Source organism: Lepisosteus platostomus, chromosome 9, assembly GCF_059453375.1.
Source record: "Lepisosteus platostomus isolate fLepPlt1 chromosome 9, fLepPlt1.hap1, whole genome shotgun sequence".
Taxonomy (NCBI): domain Eukaryota; kingdom Metazoa; phylum Chordata; class Actinopteri; order Semionotiformes; family Lepisosteidae; genus Lepisosteus; species Lepisosteus platostomus.
Genome location: NC_142619.1, coordinates 43,315,770 through 43,341,264, shown reverse-complemented (window position 1 = coordinate 43,341,264; position 25,495 = coordinate 43,315,770). Strand labels below are relative to the sequence as shown.

General features: G+C 39.3%; 1 protein-coding gene across 13 annotated transcripts in view; it reads left to right on the top strand.

The window, feature by feature from the left end:
* The window catches only part of cadps2 (Ca++-dependent secretion activator 2), a 295,984-nt gene that overhangs the window by 120,117 nt on the left and 150,372 nt on the right, over positions 1 to 25,495 (top strand). For all 13 annotated transcript variants that reach the window (XM_088645120.1, XM_088645117.1, XM_088645119.1 and 10 more), the window contains exons 4-6: positions 4,183 to 4,263; positions 4,947 to 5,183; positions 6,269 to 6,390. In XM_088645120.1, coding sequence (XP_088501246.1) covers positions 4,183 to 4,263; positions 4,947 to 5,183; positions 6,269 to 6,390 — 440 coding nt within the window. The remainder of the gene's footprint in view (positions 1 to 4,182; positions 4,264 to 4,946; positions 5,184 to 6,268; positions 6,391 to 25,495) is intronic.

Sequence of the window (25,495 nt, the reverse complement as noted above, 5' to 3'; positions counted from 1 at the left end):
CGAACATAAGTGACCAATTGTATTTAAAAAAGTTATCTCCAGCAAATGGGAAGGTAGGAGAATGTGCCTGATTTTGGAACAATGCCAATCTTGTAAGCACAGGAAAGCATAGAAATGCGTACTACGAACGTAAGTGACCAATTGTATTTTTTAAAAAGTTATCTTCAGCAAAAAGGGAGGTAGGAGAATGTGCATGGTTTTAGAACACTGGCAATCTTGTAAGCACAGGAAAGCATGATAAATTTTTATTTATAAAAATATTTAAGAACTGTTCTAGGTTAAATTGAGAAAAATACACTGAGCGTCTCGCTCCCATGCGCATGAAATAACTTCTTTTAACTTCTGAGACAAGACTCCTGAAACGGAAACGGGGAAAAATGCTAGCTTGCGGATTGCTTAAGCAGGTAAGCCCCACACTATTTTTGAAGAACTTTGTTTACTATTGTCAAAAGAGCTGACATGTATTATGTGTGGAGAAAAAGCTGCTAAATAGCTCAACCTGCTGCCTCCTTCGAAAAACAGTTACTCGTAGAATTATTGATATGGCAGATGATGTCAAAAGTACGCTGACAGAGCCCATTAAGATGAGCAGATGCTTTTCACTGCAGTTAGATGAGTCTGTAGATGTAGATGGTTTGGCCAATTTGCTTGTTTACGTTAAATATGAGTTTGAGGGTACTGTATGTCCCATGAGGAATTTCTGTTCTGTAAGCCACTACCAACAGGAACTACAGGAGAGCACATATTTCAGCTTCTGAATGAATTTATCGAAGAGAATGGCATCGACTGGATAAAATGCTTTGGAGTTTGTACAGATGGTGCTAGAGCGATGACAACCCGACACAGTGGTGTAGTTGCACGAATTAGAGAGGTTGCTCCAGATATGAAGTGAACGCACTGCAGCATCCACTGCGAGGCCTAGGCCGTCGAGAAAATGCCTGAGGATTTAAAATGTGTTAGACTCTGTTGTGAATTGTATCAAGGCACAACCAATTAATTCACATTTGCTTTGCTCGACTAAACAGGCTCACCCCTCTCACTGAAATGGTGCTTTTTTATTGTTAATTTTTATTCGTTGTTGTTCCTGTTGTCATTCTGTAAAGCGTTTTGAGAAGCTGCCTTTAAAGGTGTTCTATCAAATAAAGTTTATTATTATAATATTTATCAAATTTGTATGTGTGGATGTGCGCGCACGCGCGCTCATGTTGGTCATTGAGATTTTCTGGGGTTCCTATGAGAAGATGACTTGTAGGGTGGTACTTGGATGCTTTGGTTTGATCAGGGGTGGTACTTAGTCCAAAAAGTTTGAGAACCACTGGTCTAAAGCTATGAAAAGTACACATAAGTTGTAATGGATTTTTTAGAAATACGTCTGGAGCAGTTATAACGCACAACAGCACAGCTGCACAAGGGAGTGACTAAAAAATAGTATTGGTTAGAGATACAAAGAAGAGCACATGCATACAGAGCTAGCTCTTCCACTAGAAGCAGAATTTCATGCATTTAGTTATTAAGGTATGGATTCTGCTGCATTATAAATTGCAGGCTTTCCCAAAGAGCTGTTTCATTTTGTAATTATAGCAAAACTGTAAAATCTGTGGATGGATTTGTTCTGGTTGTTCCAATGCTCATTTCACATTATTAAGTGGAATTCGTTTTCTGTTGTGGGAGAAATCTGGCCATTTTGGAATTTGTTCTTAACTTATGTGGTAAATTAAAAAAGTAGTTAAAAATATATTGCAAACAAGTTAATTAAAGAAGAGAAAAATAAGGAAACACTTGTATTAGAAAGTTCACCTATGGATTTTGCACCTATCTAACATAAAAAGTGCTGTTGTGGGAAATTTTTCCTCAGAGGAGCAGGACACAGTCTTGTGCAGATTCAGTTTTATTGAGCTCTCAATAAGGAAAGCAACGAGCGCTGGGTCTGCCCCATAGAACAGACAAACTGCATGGGTGTCCCGGCTCTTATATACAGTCAGAAAGAAGTTTTTCTCACAATTTGAGTGCTTGTCCTGTTCTTTGATATGTAATTACTTCTTGTCCTGCTCTGTCTTGCTCTAGGTTCTGTCCTTTGATATGCAGCAGGCATTGATCTGCTTTATCCTGTTTATGGTCTGTTTGTGGGTGTTGGTCCTGCCATTTGTTATGTACTGTAGCATTAAGTCACTGGGGCTGTTAAAGCAAGTCAGCTTTATTGCATCTTAGCATAACTTTTGTTGAAGGTTAAATTAACAGACCCCAGCAACACCTTCCACAATGTGATTAAGTGGTAATATTGCAATGCTGGATATGTGATTTACTATATTTACATAATAATAATTGATTACACTTATATAGTGCTTTTCCAGACACTCCAGTCGAAGCGCTTTACGGGAAATGGGGACTCCCCTCCACCACTACCAATGTGCAGCATCCACCTGGATGATTTGACGGCAGCCATAGTGCGCCAGAACACTCACCACACATCAGCTATCAGTGGGGAGGAGAGCCGAGTAATGAAGCCAATTCATGGACAGGGATTATTAGGAGGCCATGATGGATAATGGCCGATGGGAAATTTGGCCAGGACACCGGGGTAACACCCCTACTCTTTTCGAGAAACGCCCTGGGATTTTTAATGACCACAGGGAGTCAGGACCTTGGTTTTACGTCTCATCCGAAGGATAGCGCCTGTTTTTTTACAGTATAGTGTCCCCATCACTATACTGGGGCATTAGGACCCACATGGACCGTGGGTGAGCGCCCCCTGCTGGCCCCACTAACACCTCTTCCAGCAGCATCCTTAGTTTTTAGTCTCCCATCCAGGTACTGACCATGCTCACACCTGCTAAGCTTCAGTGGGTTGCCAGTTGTGAGTTGCAGAGTGATAAGGCTGCATGTCCCACTTCAGTGCTCAACTGGAAAATGTAGATTTTAGGATTCTTGTGATGTGATTCAGTAGATATACAAAAGCTTTGTATTGTTTGTACATGAAAATGTTAATTAAGGGTCACAAGAAAGTCCATAAAAATTGAAAACAACAATGTAAAGTGATTTAATACAGCAGGTCCTTGGGCTGCCAATTGCTCTGTGGATGGGGACTATGCACTGTGACATAGTCTTCCAACATCTTGAATTCTGCAGAAGAGATATGGCACCATTATTCCTTGAGATAGTCAATTAGCCTGTGTTTGATTGATGGAGGTATAAAATGCTGTCTCAGACATCATTCCAAAATATATCTTAAATGCTCAATTGGGTTCAAATCTGGTGACCTAGAATGATGTCTATTTGCTGAAAATGATGAAGAACGATTCATCTGTCCATTTCACATTTCTCCACTACCTGCTACTTTATGCCTGTGCTCTTTGTACCTCTGAACTCGCAATCTTTCATTGCCTGGTGGGATGAGAGCTTTGTGTACTGTACCTTTAACCCAACTTTGATATCTCGTTCTGTTGAATTCTCAGCAGACGGGTTTTTATAAACCGGGCTGCTCATGCGTCATGTTGCTCTCCTGTTTTGCAATGCACTTTCAATTAATGTACAGATGTTACAATACTGGTTTCTACACTTTCGTCATCTGCTGATGATGATACCGGGATCACCTTAAACACCATTGCATGTCAAACATTAATTAAGTTGAGCTGTGTTAATCACAGAAGCTTCTGCCAAATGTGCCCCAACAATCCCTTGTGCCCTAACAACACCTCTCTTTCAAAGTCACTCTGGTCACCTCTTGCATTGTCTGTAATTATATAAAACCAGGCCTGTGCAGCATTTTTATACATTACCATAGCATGCTGGGATGTTGTTGCTCAGCATACATGAATGTGTAAATCCTTACTTTCAGTAGACTTGGTTTTTAACCTTTTATTTGAGATTTTTTTTTCACTACCTGTACTTGTTCACTGTGGTATTGAAGAACATTTTGATGATCCTAGCATAACAAATTTGATTGGTTTAATGTTTTCTTTATGACTTCCTTAGTGTCTCACCTTTTACAAGTACAGGTTCTTCTTTTTGTTTTAAATTAGTTTTAAGTCAAAATGATGCTACATTTCTATTACATTACAGTAAATGATCAGCTGTGTGTAATTCACCTTACACCACTCTAATTAATTTGTCATTTAAAAAATAAATGTGCCATTACAGAAATAAAATGGGTCATTGCAAGCTGTTTTTTCTGCTTTTTCTCAGCTTGACAATGCAGATGAACAGGCTGCACAAATTCGAAGAGAGTTGGATGGTCGATTGCAACAGGCTGATCTGATGGCAAAGGTAGGTGCTGACAGTAACCATATGCACATGATACCTAGTCTATTATTATCCTAACTGGAAAGGTATTATTATTATTGAGTTTCCATCAGTTTAAAAAGCAAAACATTCTAAACCTCCCCCCAGTGTAATAAGAAGCTATAACAAAGAGTGCCAGAAATCTTATTATCATACTGTATACTATATTTTGCAGATTCTGTTTTGAATTACATTGTGAGACTCATGAATCATAATTACTGTCCGTTCTTTTGTTCTTAAAAATAAATAAGAACTTAGTTGGTTTGAATAATTTCATTGGATATTGTGATTATGTGTACACGATGTAGTGGCTCCCATATATATTTGGCATATGCAAAACATTTTTTAGACATACAAGGTTGAGAATGAATGAATCATGCCATGCTTACCTTGGAATAGTATTGCATTCTTTTACTATTTGGTCTGTAAAGTGTTCATGTTAGGAGTTAAATTACTTCAGCTATAAAGCCAAACTAATTCCATCACTTGGACCTTGCATGTAGTCTCCATTACAGGTTAATTTATGCAGTAGTTTACTTAATTTTACAAAGCTTTTCTGCTTGTGAGGTTATTCATGCTTCTGAGTTTATAAATGTAAAAATTTGACAGTAACTCTAGGAAAGATCAGTGATAATATACTGTAGGTCTGTTCTAATGATCTTCCTCAGGAGAGGAAACTTCCAAAGTTTGTTTCCAAAGAGATGGAAGTCATGTGTATTGAAGAGTTAAAATCCTCAGTGAATTTGCTTATGGCCAACCTGGAGAGCCTGCCCGTTTCAAAAGGAGGACCTGATTTCAAACTTCAAAAACTGAAACGGTCACAGAATTCCTCCTTCCTAGAAATTGGAGATGAAAATGACATTCAGCTCTCTAAATCTGATGTTGTTCTTTCATTTACACTGGAGGTGAGTTATTTTATAATATTACTTTTCTTTCACCTACAAGTTACTTCAAGTTGTTATTGAAAAGTGTGGCTGCCTGATGGGTTGTAACTCATGTTTAAGGTACTTAGATGAAATATTCAAACATTAGAAAAATGAATGGGGAAATTTATTTTACAGTGAAAAATATAAAACAATATACCACCTTCACCAGTAGATTTACAGTATGTTTACAAGGGACAATAGTTTATTCCATCCTTCTATTTATTTTGAAAACAGCTTTATCTAGTACAGGATCACAGGGCAGCCAGAAAATAACTCTGCAAGCAACAGATGCAAAACAAGACACGAGTCGCTCTCAGGACATCCATAGGCACAAACACACACAAAATCACACCAGGGCCAATTTTATAGAAGCCAATTAACCTACTAGTATGCCTTTGAATTGTGGGTGGAAATGATAGTACCAAAAGGTAACCCACACCAACGCAGGGAGAACATACAAACCACAAATAATGCACCTCACGAATTTAACCAGGGCTCCAGTGCTGGATCACTGTACCACCCAATTGGGCCACCCAGTACTTAATTGAATCCATCCGTTTTCTGATTGTTTCACCCTATTCAGGGTTGCAGAGGAGCTGGAGCCTATCTTGGCAAGCAAAAGTGAACAAGGCAGAGTACACCCTAGATAGGACACCAGTCCATTACAGGCACACACTAACACTACGGGCAATTTTCCTAGACATCAGTTAACCTACAGTACCAATATGTCTTTGGACTGTGTGTTGGAAACTGGAGCACCAGGAGCAAACTCATGCGAACCCATGGGGAGAACATACAAGCGTCCCAGGTCTACAATTGAACCCAGGGCCCCCCAGCGCTGCAAGGCAGCAATGCTAACCACTACAGTACCATACCACACTTTCATGTTTCCAAATTCTAGAAATGTAGTTTTTTGTGTTGATGTGGTTAAAAGAGTGTTATACTGTATATAAATACATTTGTTGTATTTTTTTAATAGAACATTTGAAATGCTAACTAGCTGCTTTATCAACTAGACACATTAAACTGATGATTTGATTTTGATGATTTATTTGTTGTTTCAGATTGTTATTGTTGAGGTGCAAGGATTGAGGTCAGTGGCTCCCAACAGGATTGTATATTGTACAATGGAAGTAGAAGGAGGAGAAAAGCTACAGACAGACCAAGCTGAGGCTTCAAGACCCCAGTAAGAATGTATTTAATATCTGATCTCTCAGTGCATTCAGGTCTTGAAATTATGCTATCAATAAAATATCAGTATTTGTTTTCATGTTTATTATTCTGTAGCCCGGGAAAGAACACACCGTACTACAATAAACTTAAATGGGGATTCTTTTTATTCTGGATCTGCATGAAATCATAAAAATGAGTGGTTGTATTATTTTCTGTTACAGAACTTAGATTGGAGGCAGTATAACCCTTAACCTGAAGAATTCACATAGATATACATGGAGATATACACACACCAAGTGCTACTAAAATAACTAAGACAAAGAAAAAAATACAGTAGTGGCAATTTTCCTAAGGAAAGAAGTACTCCACATTTGTCTGAATGCCACATTCTTCATTGATCCCATTACATCACAGAAATATAAAAACAAAACTACTCACTTTAATCTCGTCTAATCCAAGACGCAGAGAATATCACAGTCTTCTTTTAACACGCTCTGAACAAGTTAAACAGGGTCATTCTCAAAGAACAAAACGAATCATTTCCTCCACAAACAATGGTTAAAGAAATGCAAACTAACAAAAATGTATGACCATTTACTGTTACGGACATTATTCCCGCGAACCCGCCCACACAGCACTGGAACGTCATGGGAGTCGGGATCACTTCATCCCTAAACATCCATCAATTTTGTTTAACTAATAAGTCACCCTCCCTTCATATATCAACAATATACATCTCTTTCAAGGATTTCCAAACTTCATTTTTGATAGCTACACCATCATCTAAATTCTGAACATTTACCTCTGCATTCACATCACACGGAGCCACACACCAAGCTCAGCTTTACGATGTCCACGATGTCCTAGTACCCCTTCAGTTCCATCCTCTGAACTTTCGGAGTCAGACTCCAAGTGCGAAATCACCCTAGAACCAAGGTCGGTAGTCTTGACCCCCTTACGAGGAGTAGGGACTGAGGCTGCTCTCTCATGCACACAAGGCCCAATATCAACCCTATTTACCCTCTTAACTGGTCCACCCTCGATAGGTTCCACAGTGTAAGTTGTCCCTCGTACCTCAAGCACACAATAAACAGTAGGTCCCCAAGCATCTTGGATTTTATTTCGACCCAGAGGTCTATTTCTAAGATAACACCAACTGACCTACACTGATTGGTGGACAGTAAACCTTGTCTCTCTGTGCGGCAATCCTTTCCGCTGCTCGCTGCTCAGAATATTCTCTAGCTCTTTTGTGAGCATCCTTCAACCTTTCCTGGTGCACGACTAACCAGTCCACCTTCGGATTCACAACCTGCTCCTGCCCAAGCAGAGCATCAACTGGAAGATATGACTTTACCCCAAAAAGGAGATAGTATGGTGAATACCCTGTAGTTGCATGGGGCGTCACATTAAAGGCAACTCCGGTAAATGCTCTGGCCACCGACGTTTCTTGTCAGCCGGAAGTGTACGCAACAGGTCATGTAAGGTTCTATTAAACCGCTCGCATTGCTCATTCCCAGTAGGATGATGGGGTGTCGTACTGCTCTTCTTGACTCCGTACAATCGATACAACTCCGCAATCACCTCACTCTCAAAGTTACAGCCCTGATCTGAATGCAACCGTTCAGGCACGCCGTACTTCATGAACCACTCCCGTAAAAGCACCTTCGCTACAGTGTCCGGCTTTTGATCATGTGTCGGGAAGGCCTGGGTGAACTTGGTAAAGACATCGGTGACCACCAAAACATTCTCACGACCATCTGATGCTGGGTCAAGCAGTGTGAAATTGACCGCCACTACTTCAAGGGGCCTGCAGGCAAGGAAAGACTGCATAGGCGGCTGGATTCTGGGCTGAGGCATCTTAGTTAGCACACAACGCTGACATCTCTTCACCCAAGACTCCACATCATCATACATGCCTCCCCAAAAACACCTCTGTCTGAGAAGCTGAAATGTACGCTCTATACCTTGATGTCCCATATTGTCATGTACACACTCAAGCACCTGGTTTCTCAGACATGCTGGTAAGAGCAACTGAAAACACTCTATCACTCGATACAACAACCCATCCCTCTCTCTGACTCTATTCCACTGTTTCAGTAGTACCTTGACTGGTTTTGGCAGACTTCTCTGTTCTTTAAAGCTTGGTTTTCTCTTTGTATCCCAAAAAGTTTTAAACACACTCAGCACCAGGTATTGATTCTGAAACATCAGAAACTCATCCTTACTATAACCAGGGAGAGTGGGAGTATTCCCCTGACCCCCATAATTCACTGGACATGTTCCGGTGTAAAGAGCTCTAATCTGTCTAACCTTACAACTGGTCAGTCCAGCGGTCATGAGATCTGTGTCAAGGACTGTTCCTCGTGACATCCTATTACAAATAGCCACACAATTATCAAACCGCAGGTCTTCCGGATCTGCTTCTGACTCCCCTGCTAACGGCTGCCTAGACAGGGCATCTGCTGCTGTGTTCGCCCGACCGGGGCGATACTGGACATCAAAATTGAACGCCGCTAACTGAGCAACCCATCTCTGCTCAATGGCCCTGAGCTTCGCAGTCTGAAGATGACATATTATTGTGTGTTATTATCATTCACCACCGTAAACCGGGAACCTAGTAAATAGCCATGAAATTTTTCACCCACTGCCCATTTGAGAGCCAGAAGTTCGAGTTTCATGCTGCTATAATTCTTGTCATTCTTTTCTGCATTGCTAAGTCATCTGCTTGCATAAGAAATCACTCGTTTTCTGTCACCTTGATATTGATGGAGGACAGCTCCTAGACCATGACTGCTCGCATGTTTCTAAAATGAATGGCTTTGTGAAATCAGCAAATCCAAGTACTGGTGCACTGGTTAGCTTTTCTTTTAAAGTTTCAAATGCACTCTGACACTCTGAATTCCACCATGAGGTAAGCATCTGATTGGCTTTGTGTGGCCTTCCCACCTTCAAGCAACCATCGACCAAATCGTGGAGTGGGCCTGCAATCTTGGAAAACCTCTCTATATACCTTCTGTAATAGCCACAGAAATCAAGGAAAGATCTTAGTTCCTTCAAGGTAGAGGGCACAGGACACTTCTCCACAGCTGAAATCTTATCAGGATCAGTTCCTATCCCCTCAGCCGAAATCTGGTGTCCTACAAATTTAACTTCCTGCTTCAGGAAATGACATTTTTCCAATTTCACTTTAAGACCCATTTCCTTAAGGCATTTTAAGACCATTTCCGATCTCTCCAGATGTTCCTCAAACGTCTTAGAATATACAAGAAGGTCGTCTAAATAAACCAACACAATCTGAAAAATCAAATCATTCATAGTTGCCTGCATTAATGTCTGAAAAGTTGCTGGCCCATTAGAGACTCCCATTGGCATTCTAATGTATTCAAATAGCCCAAAAGGTGTTGTAAAATGCCTGACTCGCTCATCTACTGCTACCTGATGGTAACCACTGGCCAGATCAATAGTTGAGAAATATTTTGCACCCTGCAACACATCAAAACTTTCATGAATGCGAGGTAAAGGGAACGCGTCTTTTCTTGTCTCCTGATTTAATTTCCAGTAGTCTACACACATGCGGATATCACGATCTGCTTTCTTCACTATGACAACAGGAGAAGCATATGAGCTACTACTCTCCTGTATGACCCCTTTTTTCAAGAGCTTCGAGATGTGCTCCCTAACTTCCCTGTGTTGCGTCGGAGGAATATGACGATAGGGCTGTATCACTGGAACATCATCCACTAAATGGATTTCATGCTTAACCTTATCCGTATACCCTAAATCTTCCTCCTTCAGGGCAAAGATGTCTACATACCTAGATAGTAATGCATGTAACTCTGCCTGCTGTTCTGTAGAGCCTTCAATATCTGGTCTAATACTGACAACACACTGGGAGAATACTGTGCATCTTTCACATCCACCGTCACTTGTTCTACATCAGCAGACACCCGTTGGAACTTCACTTCACAACCTAATGCACTACTGGCGCTCTCCACTATTGACAAGACACCCAGCCGAGTTCCAGGAGGAAGCCACACATCCTCTGCAGAGAGGTTAACTACCTGTACCGGCGAGATATGTTTATGACCCTCTATCAAAGTGGGAACAACAAGGAGGCCTCCTGGCAGTGGTATGTTTAATGGCTCAAGTAACATCTGCATGTTCTTCTCTGATGGTTTTGGACTACCTGTTACCATGAGGGTGGCCACCGACCATGCAGGCACATGTATTGTACCTTTACCGGCTACCCTAGCAACAGCCTTCTTCTCCACATTACCTGTCTGAATGTTCTGAAATACCTGTCCCCAATCAGAGTCCAATTTCCCTCCCAACACTGTATCAAATTCAGAATGGATCAACTGTTTACACCGACTTATTATATTCATACCAATTATTCCTGGAATAGACTTCTGATTATTCTGGGGATCCTTCACCACTAAGAACCCACAGTCAGGGATTGTCAGGACTAATGCTTCTATGTCTAACTCCAAATATCCCAAATATGGAATTTCTAATCCATTGGCTGCAGTTAACCTAAGACAGCCAGCAGTTTTCAACATATCCTCATCCTCCCCACACAAATGCTTCCTGAAAAACTCATCTGTTACAGTGCTTACTTGACTTCCGGTATCCAACAAACAGGGCATAGAAACTCCTGCTATCTTTATGTCAAACACTGGACAAACCCCAATAGCACGTTTCATTACTTGATCTTGAGATCGCTTCACTCTGTTGGAGTCTACTGCTTGCCCCTCGATTGTCCGACTCACCACAACCGAGGGCTCTAGTTTCCCTGCTGACTAGGAGCAGCTGACCCCTCCCCCTTTTCAGTCAGCCTCACTGGACAATTTCATGCTACATGTCCTTCCATCTGACACTTAAAACATATAGGGTTTCCATCATCTGTGAACTTCATCTGAATGCTTTGTTTACCTCTAACCCCGCTAGACCTCATTCTTTGAATGACAAGATCTTTTACCGCTTGGGATAGCTCTCTAATGGCTTTCCCTTGCTCTGCTACCATTTTCAGGACATCCTCCAGCGTGACTGACTTTGTTTCATCAGTGTTATCCAAAGTACATTGTCCCCCCTCTGCAAACTTATCCAGCTCCTTGCTTGTAGTTTCAGAGGCCTTTACATTCACCGAGTTCTCCTCCATACTCCACATATATGCTTCCTCACGCACTTTTATCAGGGTAGATTCTGGTTTGTCCCTCACATATTTCTGGAGCTCCCTCCTAAGTACAGGATCTTTGCCTCCCTCTATGAATTGATCTCTAAGCATCTCTCTCTCTTTGGCCACAACCCCAGGAGTTTGTTTCAAGATCAAACTCCAAGCTTGAGACAGAGCATGTGAAAAATCACGAATGCTCTCATCCTCCTTTTGCTTTCGGCCATAGAAATCATTCAGCAACTGAGAAGTACTGCGCTTATCTCCGAATGCATCTCTGAGATAGCCAAATATATCACTGATTTGATCCGTTTCATCTACACCACGCAGGCAAACCTCTTTTAAGGCTGGACCTCTCAGAAGAGACATAACAAAATCAAACTTATCAACAGGGGACTGGTTACAAACAAGCAATACCCGCACTTCTTCGTCCATGAAGTCATCAACTGATCTGCCATCGTTTTCATAATCACCACTAAATGGAGAAATATGATGTTCCCTAGGGACATAGACATAAGATCGTGAGGATGCATTACTCCAAGAAGCAATATTGGCCATCACTTCTTCATGCTTCCTATTCAACTCCCTAAGCTGAGTTTGCACATCTGTCTCATTCAGAGTTTCCTCCTCTGAGAGAGAACAGTCATCTGCTTCTCGTGACATTGTATAGTGCACTATTTGCCTGTAGAACTCAAACTCAGTGACTGGCTACAGAAAGTGATAACTAGCACTAAAGTCTCTGCCAGTGTGCGCTAGAACAGTCCGGGATGCTGGTTCTGCCGGCGATCCTCTCCTGGGTCCCTGCTCCGGACGTCCAGGATGCTCACCTTGGTGTCCTTCTCATGCCTCTCTGCACAGACCGGACACCCGCAGTGCAGCTCTTCACCACTTCCCTTTTTTTTTTCTTGACCTTATACTGCATCCAAATGCTCAGAATATCCCACTCCTGGTACCAAGAATTGTAGCCCGGGAAAGCACACCGTACTACAGTAAACTTAAATGCGGATTCTTTTTATTCTGGATCTGCATGAAATCATAAAAATGAGTGGTTGTATTATTTTCTGTTACAGAACTTAGATTGGAGGCAGTATAACCCTTAACCCGAAAGATTCACATAGATATACATGGAGATACTGTATACACACACCAGGATGCACAAAGTGCTACTAAAATAACAAAGACAAAGAAAAAAATACGGTAGTGGCAATTTCCCTAAGGAAAGAAATACTCCACATTAGTCTGAATGCCACATTATTCATTGGTCCCATTACATCACAGAAATATAAAAACAAAACTACTCATTTTAATCTCGTCTAATCCAAGACGCACAGAATATCACAGTCTTCTTTTAACACCCTCTGAACAAGCTAAACAGAATAAGGTCATTCTCAAAGAACAAAACAAATCATTTCCTCCACAAACAATGGTTAAAGAAATGCAAACTAACAAAAATGTATGACCATTTACCATTACGGACATTATTCCCGCGAACCCGCCCACACAGCACTGGAACGTCATGGGAGTCGGGATCACTTCATCCCTAAACATCCATCAATTTTGTCTAATAAGTCACCCTCCCTTCATATATCAACAATATACATCTCTTTCAAGGATTTCCAAACTTCATTTTTGATAGCTACACCATCAACTAAATTCTGAACATTTACCTCTGCATTCACATCACTGTAATGAAAACCGGCCGTTCAGGGACGCCAAATGTGTAACGTAGCTGTAGCAAAATTATATGTAGTGGCTCTCTGAAGGCACCAGTTCTGTAGGGTTTGGGCATTTACTGAGACAATTATTAATTGTAGCAGTAAATCACAAAGTTGATTCTTTTGATGGCTTTAGAGTCCAACCATGCGACATAACTCAAACAACGCACACACACAGGTACTAATACACGAGGATACATGTATTAATACATAGAATATGCATGTAAAACTAACAGATCTTATCGAGAGGGTTATCAGAAAAACAAAAGTTACAAAGTGTTACACATATCAAGAGGACATACGTTCAGTATATCATTCATTAAGACCGTTTCGTAAATGAACTTGGTTACAACTTCTACATTAGATACTCAAACAAGTACATAACTCTTAGGAATTAAATTGATATCAACTGGTTGGGATAACAATTGAATTCTCGAGCTGTAATGCATTGAAGTTGAATACTCATCCAATTTCTGGGGATTCAGATCTCTTGCGGGCACAAAGAAACAGTTGCAGGCTGTTGCTGTCCAATCCGCGCTCTCTGGCTCGGTGCCAGGTTGTGCTGTGCGGCTTGCGACGGTGTGCTGCTGATGCTCACTGTTGGCTTTAACTAGCAAAGTTTGTGCACAGGAGAAAAGATGACTGTGGGTCCCAGCAAGTCAGGAAGAGGACCGGTTCGTTCCTGATGAGGAGCTAGTTCTGAATAGTGATTCAGCTGTCCACAGTTCCGACCTGTTCACGAGGCCTGCTGCTGGTTACTCTCTGGCAACCTCCACTCTAGACTCTTAGAACAAAGGAAAGTTCTGGCACTCGGACACACTGGCCATTCTGTGGTTGTCCGGGCTGAGTCTCAGGATGGTCAGGAGGCGCGCTGCGAGAATGTCCTGCTCTTGGGAGCCTTCTGCTCCTGGGCCGTCCTGCCCTGGAATTCTCCTTTGAATTCCCTTTAGAACAGTCCACAGAATCCTCTCCAGAATCTTACTGAATCTTACTGAACCTTTCTGAATCTTACTGAATCTCTCGAATCTTTCAGGCCCTCTGTGTTGCCTGTTTTTACCTGGAGGAACTTCAGCTCGTTGATTGGCTGAAAGTTCCATGGGCATCAGAGTCCCACGTGGGTTACTCGGCCCTACCAGTCCCTGATTGGTTGATCAAGGTGAGATATGAGTCACTTACTCCTGACACTTAGGAATGCAGCCCAGATGTCCATCTGGCACTCCCTAGACAAATAGGCGCCAATGGATGACCATTGATCATGATAGCCAGGCTTAGCTAAGTGCATCCCCCTTTGGGAGCTGTCCTTATCAAAGGAACCCTGCATGAATAGTTTCTCTGTGGCTGCACCACAGAGATGAACAGAGAGATGAGGCCTATTTTGGGAAAGCTCAGAAACACTTAATTCTTTCTTATTAATAAGCCTCGCCGCTACATCACACAGAGCCACACACCAAGCTCAACTTTACGATGTCCACTTCCACAATTACTGGCACACTGACGTCACTCATACGTTCGTGTCTTAAAGCGACAGCTACCAATTTCAGTTTCAGATTTCAAATATCCACTTCGTAACCACCCGGTTACAATTCCATTAGGTTCTGTTTCTAACCCGGAAGCCCATTCATTTACCAGTATGTGTTTGGACTGCTATTTTTTGATATTTCAAGAATATCAATGAATATTTGTACACATTTCTGTTAACCAATGTTTCCAAAATGTCTTTACTTTGGAATAATTATCTTCCTGTAAAATAAATCTTGATGGCTGTAATGTTATTTTACTTACATACTTCTGATAAAAAATGAAATGTATGCTTTATTCTATGTAGTATGCAGTGATGTGAAGCAGTTATTTTGCAATTACTGTATAATTTTCTGTTTGTGGGAAAGATGAAGATAAAAATAAAACCACTAATGAACATGCAAGCAAGATTTTGAGGTACATAGAAACGTTATTATAAGATAAGCAAAAATGTGATTATATACCAAACACAAACAGGGCTCTATACCTTGAAACGAAAATGTTCTTGCATTTGCGTCTAATAGCTAAGGTGCTCCTTTTCCTTACTCCTTACTGTGTTCCACCTCACCTGCAGATCACACTCTGTGCCTTTTCTAACCACAAAGACTGTTTTACAAGTAATGCTTCAGCAGAATAGCTCACTTCTACAGACAACTACCACACTTCTGGAACTACTGCTAACCACATTGAAAATAGCCTCAGCAGGTTCCTGATATGGAGTTTCTAATATATACATATACAGTATTATGATCAAATAATGCATTACAAAATTAAAGGAATACTCCAGAAAATTATGTTGTTAAATACTTTAAGAAAATACAGGTGATGCATTATACTTCTGAAGAGCTGAATTACTGATTAATTACAACAATATCTAGCATAATAGACTACATTTATTCACTGTTTGGAAGGCATATTCTGGCATTCAGTTTGCCAAATATATTATTACTTTAATGTTCTCTTTGATTGGCACACTCTTTATAAGATTTAAAGCTATTGTATTTACACTGTTGGTTCAATCACAGTATTACCTTTGTATTTCAGACACATTATATAGGCTGAAATGCTCATTACAGATGAAGGAGATAAAAAATCTAAAACAGCAAATGATTTAACCATTTATCAATGTATACAACATTTTCAAATTAAAAATGTAAGAAATGTGGCAAATTAAACTATACCACAAGGTGAAATAGTTAGAAACAGCAAAATATAAGTAGATACAGTTGACATTTCTTATGAACTACTATGAATGCAGTACTATATGAATGTAGAAAATTGGCAGAAATTATCAAAATAACTCCGATTATAATTTTCCTTGTTTTAGTCTATAATTTTGCTTAATGTGCAAGATCATGTGATCATGAATATGTTAGGCATATGTGTGGAGAACTGCTAATAGCAGTCTGGTACATTGTTTTAAAATTACAGCTGGAAAAGGATGTGGTAAACCATCCGTTTTTCTAAGTGAATGAAGTTTAACTACCACTTAATTGCTTGAATGCTCTCATTTATTTCTCATACACATATAATTGTGCATAAATAATCATATAACATTGCACTCTCCAGGCAATTGAGAATGATGAAAGCCATTCCGAGGACAGGCAGTACACAACACTATAAAAGATTTAAGAAATACGAAAAATCAGGATTCTTCATACTTAGCTTTCCATTAATGCATGCAGTCGATTAACAGTAGAATAAAAGAACAATGGGGTTGAGATGGAATTTATGTCCATTTTAAAGTTTTGGTAGAAAGTAATCTGACAGTATTGTTTCATTTTCCTGAATTAATTTTCATATCACCTTTAATGTAATACTAATGGAAACAAAAAGACATTGTCAACAAAATTTATGTAGACTTCCAGCATAAGGACCCCCTGTATAATTCATTAATTTTTGCCTGCTGTGATACTGTAATTCACTGCAGTGACTTCTCAATGCCATCTGTGTCCTCTTTGCTTGTCATATAGCATGAGAGGATGTTTCTCCCCCTTCTAGAGACAAGATTAATTGCACACATTATCTTCTTATGAATAACATTTTAATTCAAATCAATTTGAGTTCCTAATATTTTAATTTTAAAACAAGTTTGTGTTAGAATGTGTGCCACATATTTAATAAAAAATATATCATTATCAGTTATAGTGATAAAGAATTCCATTGGTTTTCATCAATCAAAACGTAGTTATGAAACCACTGCTTTAAAGCATGTCTTACTAGTTATATTTAGGTTGTAAAATATCTGTCAGTTCTAGGATAATAAGCTGTACAGTTTAATAGCGAATTATATTTTCATAATTTACTTTGATGTTTGACACAAAGGAAAGACTTACCTTTCTTGTCTTCATTGCTATTGCTCATTTTATTTCTAAATTTATTTTTGAATATAAATAAAAATAAAATACATCTCTTTTGTTGTCTGTGCACTATTTGAAATTGTGGGTTAAGACTGGACACTACGCTCGTTAACAGCCTGCTTTGCTGCAGGACTAAATTAATTCTCAGCTGATATGATGTGCATTTTAGTGTTTCATGCTGATGAGGAAATAACAGTAGCTTAATTATATGACCTCATGGGATGTACAACCATCCATTTTGATCCTTTTCATTAATAGATTTAATAGGAAAGGACGATATAATATTGTCCTTAATCCCATGAAGTCACTGTACAATATGCCAACAAGAGGCTATGATTTTCCATAAACAGTAAATGTATTTCAGACTTAAACAGTAATGCAAAGAGGGCACATTAACAGGGTGCACTTTAATTTTTTTAGCATCTCAGAGTAGTATATATAATCATTAATTAAAATTGGGAAGAATAAATTCAAATGGGCAGATTTGTCTGTGTTTTAAGAGCAAATTAAATTGCAAAATCATGTTCATTTTTGCATCTCCTTTGATTTAAGATTTCACATATGCATTAATCCATGTACATGCTTTTACTTAAATTAATAATTTAACCACTATTAAAGTGGACCCTTTAATAAATTAATCTGGGGAAAAATTAATTATTGTAACTAAAATGAAACATATATGCATAACAGTTATTAATTCCAAAAGGATTAATTAAGATCGTTACTGGTGTGGGAAATTCTTAATTAGAGGAGCAGGACACAGTCTTTTGCAGATTCAGTTTTATTGAGCTCAATAAGGACAGCTACACTTGTTGACTGCCCAACAGAACAGACACTCTGAAAGGGGGTTCCAGCCCTTAAATGCAGTATGGGGTCAGAAAAAAATGTTTTGTTTCACAGTTTTATGGTTTGCTATGGATATTTCTCCTGTTCTTTGATATGTAGCATAAGTTGAACTGCCTTGACTTGCTCTAACTCCAATCCTTTGATACACAACAAAAATTGATCTGTTTTATCCTGTTTGTTGGTACAGTTGCAAGAAAGAAATTGTGAACCCTTTGGAATTACCTGGATTTTTGCATTAATTACTCATAAAAATGTGGTCTGATCTTCAACTTAAATAGACAAACACAATCTGTTTAAAATAATAACACAAACAATTGTACTTCTTTTCAGTACTTGTCAGAAACACATCGTTTAAACATTCACAGTCTAGGTTGGAAAAAGTTTGTGAACCTCTAGCCTAACTTCTCCAAAAGCCTGTTGGGAGTCAGGTGTTCCAATCAATGAGATGAGATTGGAGGTGCCCTGCCTTATAAACAAGGCACACAAAGGTTGGTTACTAACAGAGTCTGCTCTTCTCAAGAAAGAGCTTTTCATGTGAACCATGCCCTGATCAAATGGAATATCAGAAGACCTTAGAAGAAGAATTGCAGATATGGATAAAGCTGGAAAGGGCTACAAAAGCATTTTGAAAGACCTGGGTGTTCATCAATCCACAGTAAGACAAATTGTCTACAAATGGAGGAATTTCAGTAATGTTGCTATACTCCCTAGGAGTGGGCGTCCTGCAAAGATCACGGCAAGAGCGCAGCGTGCAATGCTGAAGGAGGTGAAAAAGAACAATGGGGTAACAGAAATCTCTTGAACTGCAGAAATATCTTGAACTTGCCAAACTCTCTGTTCATGTGTCCACTATAAGAAAAACCCTGAACAAGAATGGTGTAATGGAACGACACCATGGAGGAAACCACTGCTCTCCAAAAAAAAAAACATTGCTGCACGTCTCAAGTTTGCACAAGACCACCTGGATGTTCCACAACACTTCTGGGACAATGTTCTGTGGACGGATGAGAAGAAAGTTGAACTGTTTGCCAGAAACGCTCAAAGCGTTGTTTGGAGAAAAAAAAGCACTGCACACCAACATCAAAAGCTCATCTCAACCATGAAACATGGTGGAGGAAGCATCATGGTTTGGGGCTGTCTTGCTGCCTCAGGGCCTGGACAGCTTGCTATCATAGAGGGAGCAATGAATTCAAAATTGTATCAAGAACTTTTACAGGAGAATGTCAAGGTAGTGGTCCATCACCTGAAGCTTAATAGAAGTTGGGTGATGCAACAAGACAATGACCTGAAACACAGGAGTAAATCAACAACAGAATGGCTTAAACAGAAGAAAATGTGTGTTCTGGAATGTCAGAGTCAGAGTCCAGACCTTAATCCAATTGGGATTCTGTGGCATGACCTGAAGCGGAGCTGTTCATGCAAGAAATCTCAGAAATATAGATGAACTGAAACAGTTTTGTAAGGAGGAATGGTCTAAAATACATCTAACCATTGTGCAAGTCTCATCAGCAGCTATAGGAAACATTTGATGGAGGTTAGTGTGGCTAAAGGAGGTTCTACCAGTTACTAAATACAAGGGTTCACATACGTTTTCCAGCCTAGACTGTGAATATTTAAACTATGTGTTCAATATTGACAAGAAGGAGTACAATTGTTTGTGTGTTATTAGTTTAAACAGATTGTGTTTGTCTATTTTTGTGGCTTAGTTGAAGATCAGAACACATTTTTATGAGTAATTAATGCAGAAGTCCAGGTAATTGCAACTGTATTTTTATGGTTATGGTTATTGGGCCTCTCTTTTGTTACAGTATGTAGCGTTAAGTAACTGGAGCTGCTAAAGCAAGTCAGTTTTATTGTGTCTTAGCTTAACTTTTGTTGAAGGCTAAATTAACAGATCCCAGCAACACCTTCCACAATGTGGTTAAGTGGTAATATTGTAATGTGCAATATTTACATGTCCCACTTCATTATCACTATTAAAATAACAAGTCAAGGTTATTTAAATCCACTCATTTATTTTCTAACCACTTCTTCCAATTCAGGATCTTAGGGAAGACAAAGCCTATCCTGGCAGCAACAGGCACAAGGCAGGAAGTAAAAGTTAATTTCTTGCTGAAACGCAGGAAGAAGAAAACCATTTGAGTTGTTTAGCTTTCTTTGTGTGAGTAACACACATGAAGAAGGCTCAACAGCCAAAACGCTGTGGTTCCTCTTTATACTTTTCATAGAGGAATTAGCCTTTACTCATTCCTTTACAGCCAATGTACTGTATGCTAATAGAGCTTCCCACTAATACACAGGAGATTTTAGACCACAAGCCATAAGTGAAAAATAATCTTTAGTTATCACAGAATAAAATTTTTAGATCTAAAAAATCAATTTCTAATGCTGTCATTTGAAGTGTAATGCTCTGTTACCTGTTATGAAGTTTGATTTGTAATTCTATAAATATTGTAGCAGCCCAGGGGCACAAAGTGGGTGCTACACTGTGTGTGTAAAACAGAGCCCTGACTGTAAATTGCACTATCTGACTGCTGCATTGTCAGCACATGTTAATAACCTTGCTTGTTAGAGCATTGTAAATATTGGGTTTAATACTTAATGTTTGAAATTTTTGCTTGTTGAGTGAATTATCATTTTCTGCTTTGTTTGAAATTGAGGTCTGTTTTTAGAATCAAGTTGGACAAATATTTAATTAACACTGTTAAACAAAGCTGCTGCCTGTTAAAGCAATGTTATTTGTTATAAACAATGCTCAACACTGAAAGCTGCATTATATAATTTGATGTGTGTGCTTGCATACACTGAGAATGTATTTTCTTTTTAGTATACTTAAGTATACTTTTATATTTTTTCTTACTGTTAGTTCTTTGGAAAAGGTAAGAAGGTAAAGTGTCTTATCTTCTATGGTTTTAGCATTCTCTTTACTGCTCTAAAATACTACAATGTATTTTTCAGAAGCGTGTGCTAATATATAACACAGCTAGAGTTAATGTATGGGCATAATCTTTTTTATATACAGCATCTGCGTCAAGTCTAACTTACATTGTACACTGGATCAGAGAACAGCATTTTCAGGTGTCTGTAACCTGTTTAGCATTTTTTATTAACAAATGCATATACTCAAGCCAGCTAATTTAAACAAAAAATGAAATGTGTGCATAATTTTAGAACATATGGAAAACACTGCAATTTAATTTGATGACATTTGTGGTTTTACTAGGTTTTTAAAAATACTAAGTACTGAGAAGGTTTGTTTACATTTATCGGTTTTAATTGTAAGGTTGTCACATCAGTATAAACCAGAACGTTTTCTCCCATTAGATTTCTACCTATTATATAGATTATACACTTTAATCTAGACATTGTTGTTCATTTCCATTATAAGGCAGGATTATGAGAACCCTATCAATGCTGTTCCTAAAGAAGAAAATCTAGTCCTTTTTTTAGATGTCTCTTACATTGGTTTTAGTCTATTTAGATTGGCATAACTATATCAAGTTATGAACTTGGATTCGTCACATTTTGTCTGAAAATCACTTAGTGGTACACAGTGTGACGGATTTTTTTTTCTTTGAAGCTTAGAAAGACAATCACTGATAAGGCTTTATTCGCTGATAATGAAGGAGAAAAGATTTCTTGCCTTAAACTATTCATGCTTGTTGAATAGAAGTGAATCTCTGTGTGTCAAAGTCATTATTAATTAAATAATAGCAAGTTCTGTTGTAGACAAACTCCAATGAAGATGAGAAAGTAATAAAATCAGAAGTTAGATTTTATCTGAAAAATATGTTAAAAAAATAAAAATAAATAGACAAAGTTGTGAAATTAAAAGAAGGGAAAGTAGTATTCAAAACTGTGTGGGGCACTACACTTTTTAATATGCTAGACTGTGCTTGGGAAAAGGGAGAGCATCTACTGCAATGTAGAGCCATGTTTAGGGCTTTGCTTGAATTATAACCTTGAGTCTGTTTGGATACATCTCTATCAACTTTGCCCACCTAGAGGGAGGAATATTTGCCCATTCCTCCTTACAGAATTGTTCAAGCTAAAACTGCATGGTGACCATTAATGGACTGCCCTCTTCAAGTCATTCCAAAGATTTTCGATGGGATTTAGATCGGGGCTCTGACTAGGCCACTCAAGGACATTCACCTTATTGTCCTTCATCCACTGTACAGTTGCCTTGGCGGTGTGCTTTTGGCCATTGTCATGTTGAAAGATGAACCATCTTCCTATTTTCAACTTTCTGGCTGAGGGCTGTATGTTTTCAAGAATTGGCCTGTATTTTGCACCATCCATCTTCCCTTCTATCCTGACAAGTGCCCCAGTCCCAGCTGAAGAGCACCCTCCACAACGGGATGCTGCCACCACCGTATTCTTTGGATGGAAGATGTATTGGGTTTTTGCCAGACATACCGTTTTGCATTCTGGACAAAAAGTTCAATTTTGGTCTTCTGACCACAGCACCTTTTGCCACTTGGCCACAGAATCTTTAAGGTGTTTTTAAGCAAAACATAAACGAGACTTGATGTGTCTTTTTTTAAGGGAGTGGCTTTTTCTTGCCATCCTTCCCTACAGGCCAGATTTGTGGAGCACTTGTGATATTGTTGTCACATGCACACAATGACCAGTCTTTGCTATAAAGGCCTTTAGCTCGTTCAAAGTTGCCATCGGCCTCTTGGTTGCCTATCTGATCAGTCTCCTTCTTGCTTGGTCATCCAGTTTGGAGGGACAGCCTGATCTAAGCAAGATCAGGTTGGTGCCATACGCCTTCCACTTTTTAATTATGGTCTTGACTGTGCTCCATGGGATACTTAATAAAGCCTTTTAAATCTTTTTATACCCATCTCCTGACTTTCTAAAACTTTATCTCAAAATTCTTTTGAAAGCATCTTTCCGCCCATAGTGGATTCTTTGCTTGGAAATGCAAGCAATGGAATCCTCTAGAAACATTTGCTTTTATTCTGAGCTGATCAAAATCACCACATTTGATCACAGGTGGGGGCCAATTAGTTTGTTGTGTGATCTGTAAGGTGATTGGTTATACAGTGCCTTGCGAAAGTATTCGGCCCCCTTGAACTTTTCAACCTTTTGCCACATTTCAGGCTTCAAACATAAAGATATAAATTTTTTATTTTATGTGAAGAATCACCAACAAGTGGGACACAATTGTGAAGTGGAACGAAATCTATTGGATTTTTGAAACTTTTTTAACTAATAAAAAAATGAAAAGTGGGGCGTGCAAAATTATTCGGCCCCCTTGCGTTAATACTTTGTAGAGCCACCTTTTGCTGCGATTACAGCTGCAAGTCGCTTGGGGTATGTCTCTATCAGTTTTGCACATCGAGAGACTGAAATTCTTGCCCATTCTTCCTTGCAAAACAGCTCGAGCTCAGTGAGGTTGGATGGAGAGCGTTTGTGAACAGCAGTTTTCAGCTCTTTCCACAGATTCTCGATTGGATTCAGGTCTGGACTTTGACTTGGCCATTCAAACACCTGGATACGTTTATTTGTGAACCATTCCTTTGTAGATTTTGCTGTATGTTTGGGATCATTGTCTTGTTGGAAGATAAATCTCCGTCCCAGTTTCAGGTCTTTTGCAGACTCCAACAGGTTTTCATCCAGAATGGTCCTGTATTTGGCTGCATCCATCTTCCCCTCAATTTTAACCATCTTCCCTGTCCCTGCTGAAGAAAAGCAGGCCCAAACCATGATGCTGCCACCACCATGTTTGACAGTGGGGATGGTGTGTTGAGGGTGATGAGCTGTGTTGCTTTTACGCCAAACATATCGTTTTGCATTGTGGCCAAAAAGTTCGATTTTGGTTTCATCTGACCAGAGCACCTTCTTCCACATGTTTGGGGTGTCTCCCAGGTGGCTTGTGGCAAACTTTAGACGAGACTTTTTATGGATATCTTTGAGAAATGGCTTTCTTCTTGCCACTCTTCCATAAAGGCCAGATTTGTGCAGTGTAAGACTGATTGTTGTCCCATGGACAGACTCTCCCACCTCAGCTGTAGTTCTCTGCAGTTCATCCAGAGTGATCATGGGCCTCTTGGCTGCATCTCTGATCAGTCTTCTCCTTGTCTGAGCTGAAAGTTTAGAGGGACGGCCAGGTCTTGGTAGATTTGCAGTGGTCTGATACTCCTTCCATTTCAAGATGATCGCTTGCACAGTGCTCCTTGGGATGTTTGAAGCTTGGGAAATCTTTTTGTATCCAAATCCGGCTTTAAACTTCTCCACAACAGTATTACGGACCTGCCTGGTGTGTTCCTTGGTCTTCGTGATGCTCTCTGCGCTTTCAACAGAACCTTGAGACTATCACAGAGCAGGTGCATTTATACAGAGACTTGATTACACACAGGTGGATTCTATTTATCACCATCAGTCATTTAGGACAACATTGGATCATTCAGAGATCCTCGCTGAACTTCTGGAGTGAGTTTGCTGCACTGAAAGTAAAGGGGCCGAATAATTTTGCACGCCCCACTTTTCATTTTTTTATTAGTTAAAAAAGTTTCAAAAATCCAATAGATTTCGTTCCACTTCACAATTGTGTCCCACTTGTTGGTGATTCTTCACATAAAATAAAAAAAATATATCTTTATGTTTGAAGCCTGAAATGTGGCAAAAGGTTGAAAAGTTCAAGGGGGCCGAATACTTTCGCAAGGCACTGTACCTGAGCAAGTTTATAAATGCAATTGTAAGTGGAAAGTTCACTTATCCAAATAAGGTATTTTACTGTTGAAATATTAATTATTTTTTAGAATGTTTTATAATTTGATTTTCACTTGGATAAGATAAGATATATTGTGTGTAAATAAAAATGGAACAAGGCTAATTTAATTTGTTTTTATTTTCAGAGAGTCATACAAAAAAAGTACATATTTTGAAAGGGGGTGGTGACTTTCTATGCCCACTGTAAAAGGGAGCTACATGATTACTATAAATTAGAATTTGTTCTTAGTTGTAGTCCGGTTAAATAAAGGTTAAATAAAAGTTGCTCAGATCAAGAGGGAGTCCGCTATTCTGTTTACATAACTTGTAACATGAGCAGCTTTTATGACAAATTGGTAAAGGGAAGCATCAGACTCACCCTACAGCCAAGATATAAAGTGAAACAGTAGTTAATTAGCTGGTATTTATTGTATATGCCTTGGACCTGGCACAGTAGACTTGTCCTTTCCAAGTCACCCCAGGATTGGTAGCCAGTCTTTGTGGCCACAAGACAGTCAATGTGGCAGTGTCAGTGTTCCAGTGGCCCATCCTATGTGTAAACAGTTGAAAACAGGAAAAAAATATATCACAGCCAGCCTTTATCCCTGAAGCTGGATAATAAATAATCTGAATCAATGAGTGCAGTCCTACCGTATCTCCATCTACAACCATAAATTTAAACTACAAGAACAATATGGTGTAATTCAAAAAGCATGAAGACAGCACCTGGAGGGAAAGGGGAGGAAAATTCACATGACCATTCTGCCACAAATTATTTGCCTTGATGAT